Source organism: Anguilla anguilla, chromosome 8 (assembly GCF_013347855.1).
Source record: "Anguilla anguilla isolate fAngAng1 chromosome 8, fAngAng1.pri, whole genome shotgun sequence".
Classification (NCBI taxonomy): domain Eukaryota; kingdom Metazoa; phylum Chordata; class Actinopteri; order Anguilliformes; family Anguillidae; genus Anguilla; species Anguilla anguilla.
This window is the reverse complement of record NC_049208.1, coordinates 13,233,140-13,250,533: the sequence shown is the minus strand read 5'-3', so window position 1 is coordinate 13,250,533 and position 17,394 is coordinate 13,233,140. Positions and strand designations below refer to the sequence as shown.

Below are 17,394 nucleotides of genomic sequence, written 5' to 3'. Positions count from 1 at the left end.
AGTGCTCGCGTTCGGAGTGTGCGTTTCCTGCGACGCACAGGAAGTTGCATGGCGGCGCGTGCCGCATGTTTCCCTGCGCGAGGCCCAGGTGTCCTTCTGGCGGAATTTCCCGTGCGCTTTCCAGGTGTGAGCGGGCAAAGGCGCACGCACGGTCAGCTGATTACCGACAGCCTATCAGGAGGGACCATCTCTCTCCAAGGACACCGCTGCGCTTCCCCCCCGCCATGTGTGAGGAGGGGGGAAGGGAGGGGGGAGGAGATGATCCTTCTAAGCCTAAGCCTTAGGCTAAGATTTAATGAAGGCCTGGTCACTGAGTACCCACACCCTATGCAGGCCTCGGGGGGACGGGCTTCCCCTACTGAGTCTGGTTGCTTCTTCCTCTATGGAGTCTAGGGAGTTTTTCCCTTGCCCTAGGTTTACAATTGCCTTTTTAGTTTTTTCTAGTGTCAAATCTTTTTCTTTTTTTTTTGAATTCACGCACCATTTATAATGTTAATTTCAGCGATCCTTGAACCTGCCAAACTGTGTTGAGGATTTGAACGTTTATTTGAAAGTCAGAGTTAAGGACGAGTGGTGATTGACTCCAGTCCGTGTGTAAGTAGCCTGCATGAGGACTTTGTGAGCTGCCGTGAGACTGAATGGGCTTCTTTGATATACATGTGAATCTGGTTTTGTAGTGCATAAGTAGACCTCAGTGTTGCTGGAGAGGCATAAGGGTAAGATAAGTGTTGTAATTCATGCGGAACTGATGTTTAAATCACCTGGATGGACCTACCACACTTGCTGTAGCAGCCTATACACATACTGTAAAGATCAGTGAGTCTCCACTGTCTGCCTATTGCAAACCTCAGCTGTTCTAAAGGGAAACCATCCCCCGTTATTTGCATATTGATTTAGTTATGTGGTGCTCAAGGTCTTCCATGTAGAGCATGTGCAATTCAGTTTTTATTCAAAGAGAAGGCAAATTATGTGTTTCACTAGCAGCTTTTCCACACCACCTTCAGTCATCATGTGTGAGGTCAGATGTGAAACTATGCGGTCCCAAATCTGATCGTTTCAGTGCCTATGCTTGGTCGACGGTTAGGTTTAATATTTCCAAACACACCATTTGTTAGGTCTTCTCAAGTGTTTTATTTTTGTTTTTTTCATGACATGCCAGCGTCTTTATTTTTAAAAGCCACAGCGGGGTTTTTATATCAAAATGACAACCCTGTGGATAGTCTTCCAAAAAACGAACATCAACCCAGCGCTGCTGTTCCTCTGTGGATGGCGGTGTTCTCCTTTCTCTCTGATTTCCATCTCGGGGAGGAACGCGCTCGAGTGCAATGCGTCGCATTCAGAGGTCTGTGCCAAACATTTCAGGTTTGCCTCCCGGACGGTAACCCATAGCTGGGTTCCCCCTGAAGACGGGTGCTCGCGCGGAGCCCCGTAGAGAGGCGGGGGACCGGCTGTAAATTAGAGTCACAGCTCATTCGGTCTGGAGCGCTGGTTTCGCCTTCGTCTTTTAGAGGCCTCTTCATCTGCATGTAAAACATTCTGCGCTTTGCTCTCCATAAATACTGCGTGGAGTTAAACGGCGGAAGCCTGCCAAGACCGGAGCTGTGCACACGGCTTATTTACGGCTGCTGCATTATTACTGGTGCATAGACTGCCGAATATCAGAAATATTTCATAAAGTAACGTTTACAGTGATGGAATTGCTGGTGTCTGCGTTGACACAGCTAGACTCTGTACGTAAACAGTTCAGAAAGCAAGGAAGCACAATATAAATCTGTTTTTATTTTGGAAACCTTGATTAATTGAAGTGCTTTAAGATACATTCATCAAATTGCTATGGATGGAACTGATAATGTTTTTTTTTTTTTTTTTTAATCTTTTAAACTTTTCTAAACTTTTTTTTATCTCGAAATCACACAGATTTGTGCTTTGTTTTGTTTTATATTGCTCACTGGACACCACGTTGCATTTCAGGACATCGCAAACCCAGGAAGATTTTCATTAATATTCCTCCACTGGCTGTGATTCAGTCGCTAAGCATCCCTGTAAAATCATCACATTACTGTCCAGTGCAAGACCTCAGTGACCAAATCACGTTAGCTCTGAGCACTGATCTTATTAAGTAAACACAATATTGGCTTACATTCAGCTTTCAGTCTGTGTGATAAATATGCACAGTGTGTAATACTGGTACAATAATATCAAACAAATCAGCTTTGTAAAATACCCTGAACTTTCATTAATAACAGTCATGGCCAAGTAAAGGCTATCAAGAGTTGAAATTTGCAATATATCATCTTTCAATGAAGCAGGCTACACATTACCAAAATAAATAAATAAACCAAGGGCAAATTCATATTGCAGTGTCCACTAAATAGCTTGTGCAAAAAATGATAATGCTGCACTTTACAGTTCAAATCCTGTTTCAGTCAAATGCAAATCAGGTCAAACAGTCATGTAGTGCAACAGACCTACCTGAAAACAAGCAAATGTAAATCAGTACATGTCCATATATCAATGAAAATGTCAAGTTTCTGGTTCTGACTTTTTGTGTCTGATGCTACTCTTACCGTCTTGTGTCTCTTTCCACTCTATTACCTGTGCAAAATAAATTCCTATCAAATATTAAATGCATGAAATTCTTGCAGAAAGCCATGGCTCAGCTCGGCAGCTTTCACAGTCTCTGCACAAGCTCAGGGGGTTGTCGCATCCACTTTGTTGCACATGGCCATCAGCCGATGGGATAATCCCGCTCCGTTTCCTGTGCATAGCTGAGAGCTGCTGAGGTCACCACTTCCCATTTCCCTTACACAGCTGAATACTGTTGAGCCTGTTTTTTTCCCGTTTCCTCAGCATTGGCGAACGCTGCCAATACTACCACTTCCTGTTTCTCATAGACCGCTAAAGGCTGATGGGATTATCCCTTCCTGTCCCTTGTGCACTTCCTGTTTCCCCGTGCGTGTCCGGCTCTGTGTGCCCTCACCTCTTCCTCCTGTAGAACATCTCCAGGTTCTTCCTCTCCTCTTCCTCTGCCTTCCTCCTCTCGTCCCTCAGCTCCTTGTACCTCCACTTGGGGACCTGGAGGAAGCAGGCCTCCTTGGCGCCGCTCTTCCTGCGGGCGGGCTTGTCGGGCCGGTAGGTGGACGGGGGGGCCTTGCAGACGCGCAGCTTGGGCACCACCGCACCGGGCCGCACGCTGCTCCGCCGGAGCATGTGCAGCGGCAGCAGGCTGGTCCGCCGCAGGGCCAGCGCCGTGCCGGCGGCTGCAGCCGCCGCCGCCTCCGCCGCCTCCCGCAGGGCCTGCGGCTGCAGGCTGGCCCGCCGGTCGCGCCGCCGGGGGACCAGCATCACGCGGGAGTTCTGGAAGAGCCGCTTGTAGGCGTCCAGGCGCTCGCCGCCGGCGCTCCTCAGCTGCTCCACCCGCTGGCGCCGCAGGATCTCCTGCACGGCGGGCCGCCGCTTGCCCACGCAGGGGGGGCTGCCGGGGCACACCGTCCGGCAGGCCACCGCCACGAAGGGGCTGGCCAGCCCGGTGGTCATGCGCACCATGTGGTCCAGCACGCCGTCCTCCTGCGGGTCCGTCTTCAGGCTGAGGGTGAAGGAGAAGGCGCCGCACAGCTTCTCCGACAGCTTCCTGCCGCAGCCGCGCGGCTCGCGGGCCTCGGCCACCAGGCGGGCCAGCGGCGGCCAGACGGGCCGGTAGGAGTCGCAGAACTGCTCGGCGCACGGCTGGGCCAGCAGACGCAGCATCAGGCGGGCCGTCTCGTGCCGGCCCGTGAACTGCGCCCACTCCCGCGAGGTCAGCTTGCGCCCGTAGTCCCGCGCGTCCACGTCTCCGCCTGCCGGGGGGAGGGGGGGGGGGGGGGGGGGCAGACAGGGGACGCCCCCAGACACACACTGTTCAGCCATCCCCTTACAGGCTAGAGACCTATTCAATCCTTAACACACACTGTTCAGCCATTTCCCTACAGGCTAGAGATCTATTCAATCCTTAACACACACTGTTCAGCCATTTCCTTACAGGCTAGAGATCTATTCAATCCTTAACACACACTGTTCAGCCATTCCCTTACAGGCTAGAGACCTATTCAATCCTTAACACACACTGTTCAGCCATTTCCCTACAGGCTAGAGACATATTCAATCCTTAACACACACTGTTCAGCCATTCCCTTACAGGCTAGAGATCTATTCAATCCTTAACACGCACTGTTCAGCCATTTCCCTACAGGCTAGAGATCTATTCCACTTTCGACATACACTGTTGGAGACCTATTCGACCCTCACATTCGACATTTTGGGTTAAATAGAGGATAATCTCTTTGACCCGTCTGAACCATTGACATTTATTCTATAATGCCCCTGCCCCTAATCTGCTTTTCCTTTCTTTTTAAATGGAAAGCCTTTATTATTGCTTTTGATTGTAAATAGAATTGTACAGTTGTTGCTCAGGTATATATCTGCTGCCATACAGAGTCTGCTAAAGGAATGCAAGCGCACGTGGAACGCGGTGGGCGAGAGACATAAAGAGAGCGCGAGAGAGAGCGAGAGAGAGAGAGAGAGCGAGGGCGCGGCTCGTGCCTGTCAGCATCAGGGCGCGCACGCAGGCCGATCTCCCCTGCATGGCGGCCTTCATCAAGGCGGTGAAGCCGTGGCAGTTGCGCCGCTCGATGTCCAGGCCCGGGAAGTAGCTCAGCAGGTAGCCGGTGATCATGGCGTGTCCTGCGGAACGGAGAGGCGGGGAGCCGTGAGTCACACGGGGGAAACAGCACGGGAACGCCAGAGCCGCAGTCCGATTCCATAAACTCAGCACAGACCCCAGAGGACAAACGCACACGTCCAGGGCAAGCGCTTCTGATTGAAACGGACTGATCCAGGCCACTGCGGGGCAAACTTTAAACGGTGACTTCTTGATGTTCTTGCTTAAAATGCTCTCTCTTCGTGGCTGTTTCCATTAATCCAGCTGATGAAAATTTAACGAAGAGGAGAGGTCGATAAATCGCTCTCTTTTAATCAAAACTAAATCAAGGAATACTGTGCGCATATTAAGGGCTCATACTATAGGTCATGCACAGGGAGTTCATGCACATGGTAATTTAGCGATTTGTTCTGAAAGTCATTAAAGTACTGTGATTGCTCAAAAACACCATGAAATGAATAGGTACTGTATATAAGACAACTAGATGCTTTATAAACATGCAATTTTAATCTTTAGGCTTGGAAAAGGGCACATGCTAAAACTGATGGAGTGCGTGCAGGACATTTAAAGCATTACTTAAGCTAATGCTCTGGCAGTGTTATAACGATAATTTGAAGATTCTCTCCAGTCTGGAATACCCAAATGTAACCATGGTAACGTAGTCCTGTACCATTGCCGCACCATCCACCTAACCAGAGGGGGCGCTGTTGATCGCAGGTTTATCCTGCAGACTGAAACCCTCCCTCCCGGACCAATGCTGTGGCCATAGAGATCCTCTCAGCTTACCTGCTTGGGCAGCGGTGATGAGGGCCGTGTTCCCTTCGTTGTCCTGCCAGTTTATGTCCACATATGGGCATTGAGCCAGGGCGATGACCACGTCCACGTAACCTTGGTAACAGGCCACGATGAGTCCCGTCTGCAAGAGCCCAGGAGGGGGAGAGAGTGAGGTTAAAGGAGTCGGCTCCTCATCACCAGCAAGCTTGCTAATCAGGACAGAGAGTCGAAAAAAAGGCTTTGGACAGGTACAGTTGTGAAGGTATGTTCCTCCGCCTAATGTGTCTTCTAGCAGGATGCTGCTCTTGATGTTATAAAACAGATTTTTTTGCACATGGAGAAAAAATGTTAAAAAACTGCACTCTAATGTGAATAATTTTTTTCCGCTTTAAATTAATCAAATTGGTCCCTAAAGACACACAGAGTAGAAGAACAGCCTTTACTGAACATTGGGGTCGATGCCAACTTAGTTTGATATGCTAAGCGCTGAAAATTGTTCCCTGGTCATAATCCTTATTGAAAATCCTTCAAAATGGTAAGCCTATGAATCTTACTGATTTATTCTAAAAGGGTTTTAGACTAACATAGTAATAATATAGATTATATCCGCACATTTGTTTCATACTGATTGTAGAGCTTTGAAGCTCTGGTCTAAATCAGAGGGGGGCAATGAGGGCCATATCTGTTTCTGGTTTTCATGTCAACATTTGGCTTTAATTGCTGAAATAGCCCTAACGCTTACAACATCTGAAATTTTTACAACAATTCTTGATAAGTGCATGAATGACTGCTGATGACTGTTTTTGTGCCACTACATGAAATGTTTTACTGTAATCTAATCTACAAGTGAATCAGTGTTGGTGTATACAGCTAATTAGCTCATTTAGGCATGATGACTGTTGGAAACAAAAACCTGCGTACAAGGAATAGCCCACCCCTGGACAAATCAAACACAGCATTATGTATGGCACGACAGTTATCTGGACTTGTAATGAGAGCTTAAGATTAACTGTTTTACCTGGAATTGTCCAGAGGAAGCCAGGCTTCAAAATTCTTCCAAGTTAACAATGAGTACAGAAAACAACCCATTCTTATATGTACTGGCTGACACAGCAGGGCTTTTTTGATATTGTTGAGGCACATACTGCAAAGGCTAAAGGGCAAAGTGAGTTCAAAGGTGAATGAAGCTAAAACCAAAATAAAAAATCTAATGCACTAAATACTAAAAACTCAGCAGAATATTTTGTCTGAAGATTAAAGATGTTAACAGGAGACAGCTAGCGTTATGCTCGCATCTTAACCTGAGGGTTTTCATATTCAGAAAGTGTTTGGAGGGGACTGAGCTGAACGCTGTTGCAGTTTCTCTGCCATCTACTGCCCCTGTCTGCAGTGAAAAAAAGCTCCGCTCGCACGGTCAGCACATTTTTATCTGCTGACTGCTATTCAATCTCATTCCGATTCAGGCAGCCGTGATTCATATTAATCGCTTTTTTTATTCTTTTTTTTTAATACAAAATGCGGTACGTATCGCGTCTGATGTTGGATTTTGATCAGATAATCATATTAAATGACTTCCCACAAGACAGACTTGAATGAGACTGCCAAAACATTACCTTTACTGAAAAAAGAATGTATTATTTAAAGGACACCTAGGGGCTATCATCTACGGAAGGGAATCTTACCAATTACATTTCACATGTTGCTGTAGCAAGGAATTCTTTTCTGGAAAAATCTGTGCTGGAAAATATGTTACAGATATAAAAAAAATGTTCCAGAACCAGTATAGATTTCTTTAAATTTTTTTTTAATACGGATGCTATTATTTATCTTTTGTAATTAAAAATAGTACTGTCTGTGTGTGCACTAGATTTGCCAGAATAAACAAGGTGTCACATCAACAGATGAACTTGCAGTAAATTCCCATTTTACTCTGAACTGGCAACCTACAGAGACCGCCAGCTCATGTGAAGCTTTGAAGCAGCCTGCTGAATGAATCCCTGCAGGTCCCCAAGGTGAAGACTGGCCTACTGCTCTTTCTCTGGCCACGCCTCTGACTGCTATACTGCGTTCCTCACACTTCTAATCGTTCCTAATCGGACCCTGGCCTCATGCTCACCACAGTCGCCCTGACGACACCTACTTCCCATTAGCACAAAACTTCCGCCTGATTACAAGTCCACACTGTAAGAATTCTGATTTGCTAATTATCCAACAGTTTTGCTGACACTATGAGTGCACAATGCCAGCCATTGTGTACAAGTAGACTAGGTAGCACATGGCTGAGAACACACCAAGAAACATTCGAGTTTGAGTCTTGAAACTTTACAAAAACACTGATTTTTCCTGTAATGCGTATCAAAGAGCGTCATCCAACTGTGGTCATTGCGTGTTTATGTAAGGAACTACAATGAACCAGAGGTGCTCATTTTGGCAGATATCACCCTAATTAAAATAAGCCTTACACAAGAGATGTATTTTATTGGCTGGCTGATTCATCTACAAAAACAGGCTTAAATGACAGGGTGGAACCTCCCATTAATTAAAAAATATCTCTGTTTCTTGATGTTTTTCAGGGTACATTCTACCTCAGTTGTCACTCTGGTGCTGTGAACATCTTATCCACATCATATAGTTAGTTGTTTTTGCAGTTTTAACAGACCTCTAGACAGTGCAAGTGAGTAAATGTCTGGATTTCATGTTTTGGGCATTAACAGGAACAAATGCTTTCATATGTCTGGCTAAGAAGACACTGAGCACCTTTATTGTGCCTCCCTACCTTAGGTAATGTGAGCCTGACGCTACAACCACTTGTTAGCCATTTTGCTAAGTTGAAAATAGACAGTCCAGTGGACTTCATAGGGGTCCCAGAAGAATTCTTGCTGCACATAAAACAGTATTATGTGAAAACCATGCCTTTTCTCTACTGACTGTGTCTTTCTGTAATTTAAGTATCCCTTTTTATAACTACTGCAGTTCCAGTACCTTTGAAAAGTTATTTTTATCCCAAGAGTATGATTTGTGCTTGAAAAGCACCAATCAGCATGCAGTTCAGGTAATAGTCAGATAACCTAATTTGACAGAATGAGTAAAAGCAGGCTTATTCTTCAGGCAATTACACTTGTCAGTGGGGAGATGCAATGAATCCTGTCACACATACATAACTAAATTACCATGCAGTTTAAGAACAGTATTTTTTCAGAAAAGAAAATAAGTACCAAATCACATCCAATAAATGCTGGACAAGAAACACTACATTTTGCTTAGTGAAATTTGCAGGCATGATTCCAATTGACCCTACTCTGGCCTAGAGAAATCATTCTGGGAATTAAATAAATATTAGTACATCTCAGTATCCCCGCTAAAAATTTGCACTGGTTGTGAATTCAGCAATTTATCACTCATCACTTGAAACCTGGTTCTCCAAGTAAACTAGGGGCTCGTAATGCAAATTGATTTTAGCTAGGCTTTATTTATTTAACTGGGACAATGCACATTAATCAACAATATTGTACTGCATACGGAATGCCCATGCAGTAGTGGTTTATTTAAATGCTTTATAAGAATACAAAACTGCAAGATCCCCCTCTGTAATAACTGAGCCAAATTAATATCCAAATACAAGCATAACTATTCGGTAGAGTGCAAGCTTGACATAGTTGTAATATGTAAATCATGTTACTAAAAGATCAAAGTGACCAAGTTATTCAAAACATTTCCTTTGAAAGCATGCTCGCTGTGTGCCAGACAGCTTGTAAGTGTTTTATTAATGGGCTACAGTTTCCCAGGGCATTCCATTCTTTGACAGTTCATACCAGGGCACATAGAATGATTCCCAGAAAAACAAAAACCCAGGGAAAGTATTCAGATGGACATACCAAACACCTAATAAACACCCTGGAGCCATATACTCAGCCTGTGCTTGGTCACATAACCAGACCTGCCACTGTATTTCATTTTGAAATACCTCTGACTTTTTTTTTTTACTGAGTTGTTTTTTGCACAGTTATGCATATGCTATTTATCAGGATCTGGAGTTATGTAGCCTACTATTTATCAGTCTCTGAAAAATGAATATAGTTATTTTAACAGTTAGGGAATTCACAATATTTATATAGTTGTGGGATTAGATTTTCAGAAAAAAAGACTATAGACCTTTCGTAAGTATTTGCAGCTGTTTTCTCTCGTGGTCTGTCTGTAAAATGATGATGATGATGTTGATGATCGTCATCATCATTTGCGCTGCTACCCTGTGGCCATCGTTCTCACGGGCAGAAGGGACACGTTTCAGCCTCAGTGATTGCAGACCCCACAGTGTGACACTGTGTGATGCCCATAGCACAGCCATTCCTAGCTCAAACAAGCGACAACAGCGGGACAGTGAAAATATCCAGACAGCTTGACCATAGCAACAGAAACAGAGGTATGTGCAGTACTTTTATGGCTGTGTAATGTGCCACACTTTTATATAAATGCATATAAAAACTTGGAGAGCTGAAATCTGTAGATAATTTGATCTCCCATTCACTCACAGAATTGGATCATAACCCATGAAATGTGCCACACAATACACCCAGATAGGAAACAACACCTTCCTTTTAACACCTGCAGGGAAATAATATGGGCAACTCAAAATAAGTGTCTAAAGGTCAGGTGTTATGTGATCGTCCATCTGATTTGGTGATTGGTGATTGGATAATTTGGTGGATTAATAGCAATACATAACCTTGATAACAATGTCATAAGGTTACCACAGTGACCAATGAGGTGAGAGAAGAACTGAGGAATTTGCATATCCCATCTTCTCACTTGTGTTCTATCTGCACCTCCACCACGTCACAGGTCAGGCTAATCAGTCACTTATTCGCCCCTTAAAATAGCAAGGCTAAGCTCCACCGGTTATCCATTTAAATGAGCAGAAGCGCGTCCACAGTCAAATTTCAAAGAGACAGTACAGGTGGTGAAAGAAAAGACAACAGCATTCAAAATCAAATATGAAGATATACCAACAAAAATACAAAAACAAAGAAAAACTGAAAAATCTATAACTATAAAACTTCACCATTGGTGTAATTAGGTTACTTCTTTGCATGTTTAAGTTAAACTTGTTTTATCAGTGGGGGAAAAATGTAATTTACATTTCAAGGGTGTCATGTTTCCATAAAATTTGAAAAATTGATTTGTGCCCTGACTGACATACATATGTATCTATAAACCTCAAATGCAAGATAATTTCATAAACCTTAGGTTAACCAGAATCCCAAAGATCCTCTGGGTAATGAGTGTAAAATTGCGTAGGATACTTTTTTTTGCGTAGCCATTTTTCTAACAGAATTTTTCTACTAATTTTCCGCATTGTCCCTGTCTTCTGCACTACGTATTAATGCGTGAGTTAATGAATGCATGAACATTATAAAGGCAGTTGGAAATTTAAAAAATTTGCATACCAAAACATGCTTTAGGGCAAGGTGCACTAAGTGAATTTCAGTGAAATATTTGCAGAACCTAATCCTCCTCCCCCTTCCAAGTTGACAGGTAGTAGAGATCATAAAGGGGGCCCTGTGTAATGCAGACCCATCCAGCTTCCAGCCATCCATGCTTTTCAGACCTTGCAACCCCAGGACTTGATCCCCTCAACCTCTCCACCCACCACCTCCTGGCTCCTGGAGACAAGCCAACCACCTCTTTCATGCACCATAGCATTAAGTAGGCCCACAAAATGGTCAGGTTTTACTCCTAGCAGCCCTCTAACTCTTGACTCTGTGACAGTCACTGTCAGGTTTCTCCTGAGATTTTTTTTGTACCCCACTTGCTGGTTTTGTTGACTGTTCAGGTCCACTATTCCCCTACTAACCCATTTTCCTGTTTTCCTATTTTCCTGAATAGCATCTTTGTGACAGTGTCTTCACAAAAGGGGCTATATCTGTGAGTGTGCAATTGTATTTAGGATTATTTTTAGGGTGAGAGTAAAGGGTGAGACTCAGGATAAGGACTATAGTCGAGGACATCTGTAGTTAGGATCACGTTTGGAGCAGGTTGCCATTTAGGATAAATTCTCCTGTGTTGGGTCACACACACTTAGCCTGACATCCTCTGTCGAGTCCCTCATCAAGCCATGAGCCACTTAAGAGTGGGAAATGAACAGCCACGTCAAAAATGTCAGACAGATGTCAAAAAGAGCAGTGACTGAATAAGAAGGATGAGTTCTCGCATTGTTCGCTCCTCAGTGCAATTAATTTATTAGCACCAAATATCTACAGAGATGAAGAGCCAAAATGGCTCGAGAAATCACAGATAATACAACAGCACACTAGCAGAATTATATATATATAGCTGCATGAATCTAGTTGCACCTGCAGGTGACGTAGGGTGCTTGTAATTCTGTGCTGCATCAGCACTGCATGGATGTTTTAGTGAAGAGCCTACATTAGATTATAAACAAATGAATGCACAACTATACTGTTGTGACCGCAGTACATTCTAAATATGAGTGTCTACTGTTGTGAGTGTAGTACATTGTGTAAAACAGTGTGACGAATAATGTGGGTGCTACACATTTACATCCTGACAGACCACAAATGCAAAGTTAAAATTCACATTGTAGACCACTGCATGTCTCTGCTGCATTTGCAAGTGCAGGACGTTTTTAATCTGGACAGTGCCACGCTGCTGCCAGCGCACGCGTTGGCGTTTGAGACCATGACGTGGCGCGTGTCACCTCTGGGGACGACAGCCGCTTGTCCCGTCAGGTCGGGACCCAGGCCCGGCACGGTTTGTGTCATGTCGCATAAAGTGTGGGCAGGGGGCGATATCCGCGTGCTGGCATCTCTCTCAGACGTGGGCGTGAGTCAGAGAAGGATAAACCAGGTCAGTGGGTTTAACTGGAGCACAGCTGTCCGCTGTGTCTCTGGTTGCTATCGCAAACACGACGCCCATGCAGTCCTGAGATATCACAAGACCGCTGCAGCAGCGTGTGTATAGTGAAATATTCAGTGTTAATTTAGCATCAGTTAATTCAACAGTATATCAAACCAAATGAGATTATAAGAATTCAACTACATTGATATGAGAATTGATTTAACACCACATATTTCGATCTCTCTCTCAAACACATACATTTATGTGTGTGTGTGTGTGTGTGTGTGTGTGTGTGTATACACAAAGATATAAATTATATTCACTTGTGGAGGTTTGCAGTTGACTTGCATCATGCCTAAAATACCGGTGTAGATGTGCCTGCTGGTTGGAAAGCAAAGAAAATATGTATTTGTTGCTTTGTTTATGTGTTTAAACATCTGTTGCATTAGTGTGAAACAATCTGCATAACTGTACAGTGAGCTTAGGGGGGAAATGGCAGAACACGAACTGATTCTCTGACCTGCGCTCTCTATGGTTCCAGGCCCCTGAGTGAACCTTTTTAAGGATTAACCCCGGCTACTGCTCCCGCTTCTGCTCCCATTCAAACAATACGCCCAACTCCCATCTGTCCCGCGGCTTAACTGCTCTCAACATACCATTGAGCTTCCAGCAGCCACGGCCTGGCCAGGCAGTTTGCAGTCGTGCCGGAAACTACTTTCAGGGATGACTGCAGCAGGCCATGGTTCAGTAATGCTTGTGAAATTGGTGCCGATGGGACTGTGAGTTAAATTTTGAAGAGTACGTTTATGAAAATCTGGACTGCAAGCCCCTTCGCAGAATGGGTCAATTAGTTCACCAGTACACAGTAGAGTGTAAGCCTTGAGACATGCTTTGTTTACTGTTTATCATTTTATTTGTATATTTGTAACACTTATGTATGTTGCAACTATTATTGGTGGAAAAAAAGTGTGTCTTAAAACTTTCTTTTCAGCCACACACTTTCATCTGATTCAACAAAACAGTGTTTTGACTGAAAAACCATCTAGGCTCCCTGCCTTTTTCTAAGTGTAAGTAGTTTACAAAGAGCTGGGAAACGGGCATTACTGTGGCCCTCTGGGAAGAAGATGTTTTGCAGCACAAAACAACTGCCTGTGGCAGTGCCAGCCTGTCGCCATAGCGCAAACAAAACATGATAAAATAATTGTGTAATGAAAAACTGTAGAAGACAAAATAAATCCTACTTTTCTTTCCCAGAAAAGTGTGTGCCCTAAAACTGTTCCCTTCAGTGAATTTTTAAATCCTTTCTTCCATTTATATTTTATTTATTTTGGCTACGTGTTCTCAGTGCTCCGTGTTTTTTGCTTATCTATTTTTTGTGATTAGCTTTCTCCAACAATAACGATACCACACTAACTCTAACCCGCCATAGTAGCTATTCCGAAAGCAGCATGCAACATGACTTAGCCAGTCAATATGTAATATTCTGAAATACATATGCATGACTGTGACATTCTCTCCGCACGACTGCCCTCTGTTATGGTTAATTGAACAAGCAAGAACGTCAGAGTTCGGCTTCACTAAGCGCGAGTTTACGTTCAGGGTTGCCCCTCCTAGATAAGTGAGAGCACAGATGAAGCGCGAGACCGCTTTTGAGTGGTTTCCTTCTCAGCCACCCGAGGACGACAGGTGTGGCACCGTCACGACACGGGATTGTCAGTCACCTGCGCGCCGCGCAGCCACTTGCTATAATCATAGCCTCTTCAAATCGAAGTTGCGTACTTCTGTGCAATCTATTCTGGGCGTTACTTCGATATTTATACACCACTGCTTTATTCATATCTGTATTTAAGTGGAGCCGGAGTCATAGTAACTCTGAAGAATGGACCACGTATCTGACATTCTCACTGTAAACAAAAATGTGGTTTTCAAAAGCAAATCAGTCTGGGCAATAAAGAATACTCTCCCATACAAATTGCGAATAACCAAATGGGTAATTATTAACTTTGTTTATTGCAATTTGCTACATTTTAGATAAGTAACCTATTATATTGTGTGTATATGGCGCTTTAAATTAAAAACTGACTTTTGTGTGGAATATTTACAGTTTAATATTCTTAATATTTGTCCTTAAGAATAAATTAAAGAACTTAAGAGCGTGTGACAAAAATAAGCTATTCAGCTAATCAAGATTAATCTGTTTCCCTGCTGTCAAGACAGCATTTCGCACTGTGTCAATCAAATCTGGTCTCTTTGACCCCCGGAGTTTCAGCTTCTTCAGCATGCCCCCTGGCAAGCTAAACCATGCCTTAACAACTCTCTGAGTGGGAAAAAAACTGGCTAACAGAAACGTACCTTTAATTAATTTACACCTACAAAACCCCTGCTGCCACACCTCAAAGTGAAATATATTCTGCAATCTGTGTCATTAATCCCTTTTCAAAGTGTAAAAAGTTAAATTGTCTCCAGTTACGTTTGCCGTCTGCTGAACTAATGAATGAAAAAGTGATGCACTCTGATAATGTCTTAATAAATTTGAGCTCCAGTATGAACCGTATCATATGACCAATATATATATATATATATATATATAGTAGCGATGCTAATTAATTACCAACAGCATCCTACCATTAAGTCACTGGATCAGCTCTGCAAATATGACAACCCAACAACAACGTTCTGCTAATTTTAAATGTCAGATTTTATGCGAGGATTCATCTAATTGCTACAGTATCCTCTGTACACTTGGGAGGCAGGCTGCAGGCTGAGAGACCAGACCTTACAGTGCCTGCCCCAATCTGTCTCTGCCAGCCAGTCAGAACTGCCACGGGCAGGAATCGATCCCAGACCGTGGGGAGCATCCCTACCCCGGAACTCACGGGTTAAGCAGGATGAATGAGCCAGCAGCATTACCGTGCTACTGTCCTGCCGAACTCTCACGACTTCTGAAACTGTACATTGGGGCCTGACCAGGCACACAGGTGATGTCAGGGTCAATCCTTTGGTTATAAATGCCAAGGATTTACAGTACCGCATGGTCATTACAATGAGCCATCTGAGAAGTCTGAAAGAAAATGGATATCCGCACACTGGATTACAGCTCCCAATACTTTATTGACTAAAGAAGCAAAGCAACATTTCAACCCAACATGGTTTTCATCAGGCAAATGACTCACATGACAGGTAAAAAAGGTATATATAGGCAGTAAGCCAATGACATCACATCGGCATCACTATCAGCCAATTAAGTAGGCCATAGCACATTGGCCATTCGATAATATGGTTAAAAAAACATTTTTAGTGCAAATACATATACAAACATTTAATAATACCACAATAGAAAAATACAGAGATACATAATAGAAAAAGTATCAAACGGCATACCAACAAACAACAAATAAAATATTTTTTACATATCATATAAGAATAATAAGGTATAATAAGCAGAAGATCAATTACAAGATGTTTTTTTTTAGCCACTAGCATACTAGGGCACTGGAAAAGAGGGCAAGAATGAAAATCACAAAAAAGGTTTCATGTCAAATTCCTCATTTAGACCATTTAATGGTGCCCAAGTATGCTAGTGGCTATAAAAACATCTTGTAATTGGTCTTCTGCTTCTTTGGTCAATAAAGTATTGGGAGCTGTAATCCACTGTGTGGATATCCATTTTCTTTCAATCTTCACATGTACTTTTATCCTGCACCTGGCCAAATACTGGTAGGATGTGCACACAGGTACTCTACTGTCGATCTGAGAAGTCTAGCAAACTGCACAGAATGGGAAATTCACATGATTCATAGCATTCGTATATAGGCCTACTTGGCATTTTGTTACGTACATTTTAGGGACAAAGAAATAGGTAAGATTTCGGTCAATGCATAAAATTCCCTCCACGTTCCTGCAAAGAGAAGTCCTGTCGATCAATGATGTGTTAACCCTATTAGACAAAGCGGGCAAGTAAAGTTTGCAGACTAAAGATTAATTGCTATTAATACCTACCCTTTTGTTCTTATCTGTCTCTTTGACTTCTTCCTCAGTCACTCCTTGTCGTATCATGATTTTGACGATTATGGCGTTATTGTTACAACACGCTTGGAAAAAGGTAAGAGGTGCCGGACTCTCCGGACTCGGAGATCTAACGTAGGCTAAGTTGTCATCAGGCGGATAGAAAGAGTCGTCCGAAGCGATACTCCTGCCATCCGGTAACTCGGAGAAGTCTTCATACTCCTCAAATTCCTGATAGACATCATCATAGTCGTCGTCGTCGTCGTCGTCATATCCAGCGTCACAAGATCCCAAATACTCGTCATGCTCCTCGGCCCCCGACTTGATGTTACTTTCTGGCTGAACTTGGTTAAGTTTGACAGAAGAAGATCCTCCTCCGTCGTCCATTATCAACACCATTTAACCACAGAGTGCAAGAACAGCCTAGCACACGAATCCCAGTCTCCTTGGACTGTCCTGGTCACCTCTAAATAAGGCATACCATAGGACCGGTGCTGAGAAAAATAGTACAGCTTTGAACGCACTTGATTACATGAGATGTCGCTGTCGATGTGGTAAAGCTTCGACGTGATCGGAATTTTAAAGTCGGTATTCTTCATCTGAAATATCCTTCATCTGAAGTTTCTTCAAACGTGATTATTGAAACATGGACAGACGTCTTATTCCTTGTAGTAGGACCACTTGCAGCTGATTTTCGACATAACTAAAGAATCCATAGAGGATTTCGTGGTTTTCTATTTTTTTTTAAAGTTTTAAAGTGATACAAATTGATAAATTTAAATGTCTAAAATATCCAGCACCCGTAACAAAATATTTTCGACTTAAATTCTTGTACTTCCTTGTCAAGATGTTGGCTCTTCAATATTAACATTCCAGGCCACATTACTTAGTAATATATTGTGACTGTGTGCTAGTTGAATTATTTTCAAAGAATAGCCTATAGCACGAGTAAAACTGCTACGTCCACTGTGACCGTTGACAGATAAAGAAGCATTTGCTGAACTATAGCCCTATAATCCGTTTAGAGTCTCTCTCTCTCTCTCTCTCTCTCTCTCTCTCTCTCT

The 17,394-nt window shown here is 43.4% G+C and overlaps 1 protein-coding gene across 1 annotated transcript; it reads right to left on the bottom strand.

Moving 5' to 3' along the window:
• Positions 1-2,522: 2,522 nt before the first annotated feature.
• On the bottom strand, positions 2,523-16,844 carry LOC118234559 (ankyrin repeat domain-containing protein 33B-like). Its single transcript, XM_035431168.1, has 4 exons — positions 16,325-16,844; positions 5,483-5,612; positions 4,579-4,719; positions 2,523-3,836 (listed from the first exon to the last, which is right to left on the bottom strand). The coding sequence occupies exons 1-4, from the start codon at positions 16,727-16,729 to the stop codon at positions 2,977-2,979; spliced, it is 1,536 nt and encodes a 511-aa protein (XP_035287059.1). The 5' UTR covers positions 16,730-16,844; the 3' UTR covers positions 2,523-2,976.
• Between the last annotated feature and the right edge of the window lie 550 nt (positions 16,845-17,394).

What these genes read in the sequence shown, in the direction of transcription:
- LOC118234559 (XM_035431168.1), bottom strand. Translation starts at nt 16,729, where the DNA reads ATGGTGTTGATAATGGACGACGGAGGAGGATCTTCTTCTGTCAAACTT. An exon ending in AGACAGATAAGAACAAAAGG is followed by an intron (nt 5,613 to 16,324) that starts GTAGGTATTAAT and finishes GGGCTCTTGCAG; the next exon opens with ACGGGACTCATCGTGGCCTG. An exon ending in CATCACCGCTGCCCAAGCAG is followed by an intron (nt 4,720 to 5,482) that starts GTAAGCTGAGAG and finishes TCCGTTCCGCAG; the next exon opens with GACACGCCATGATCACCGGC.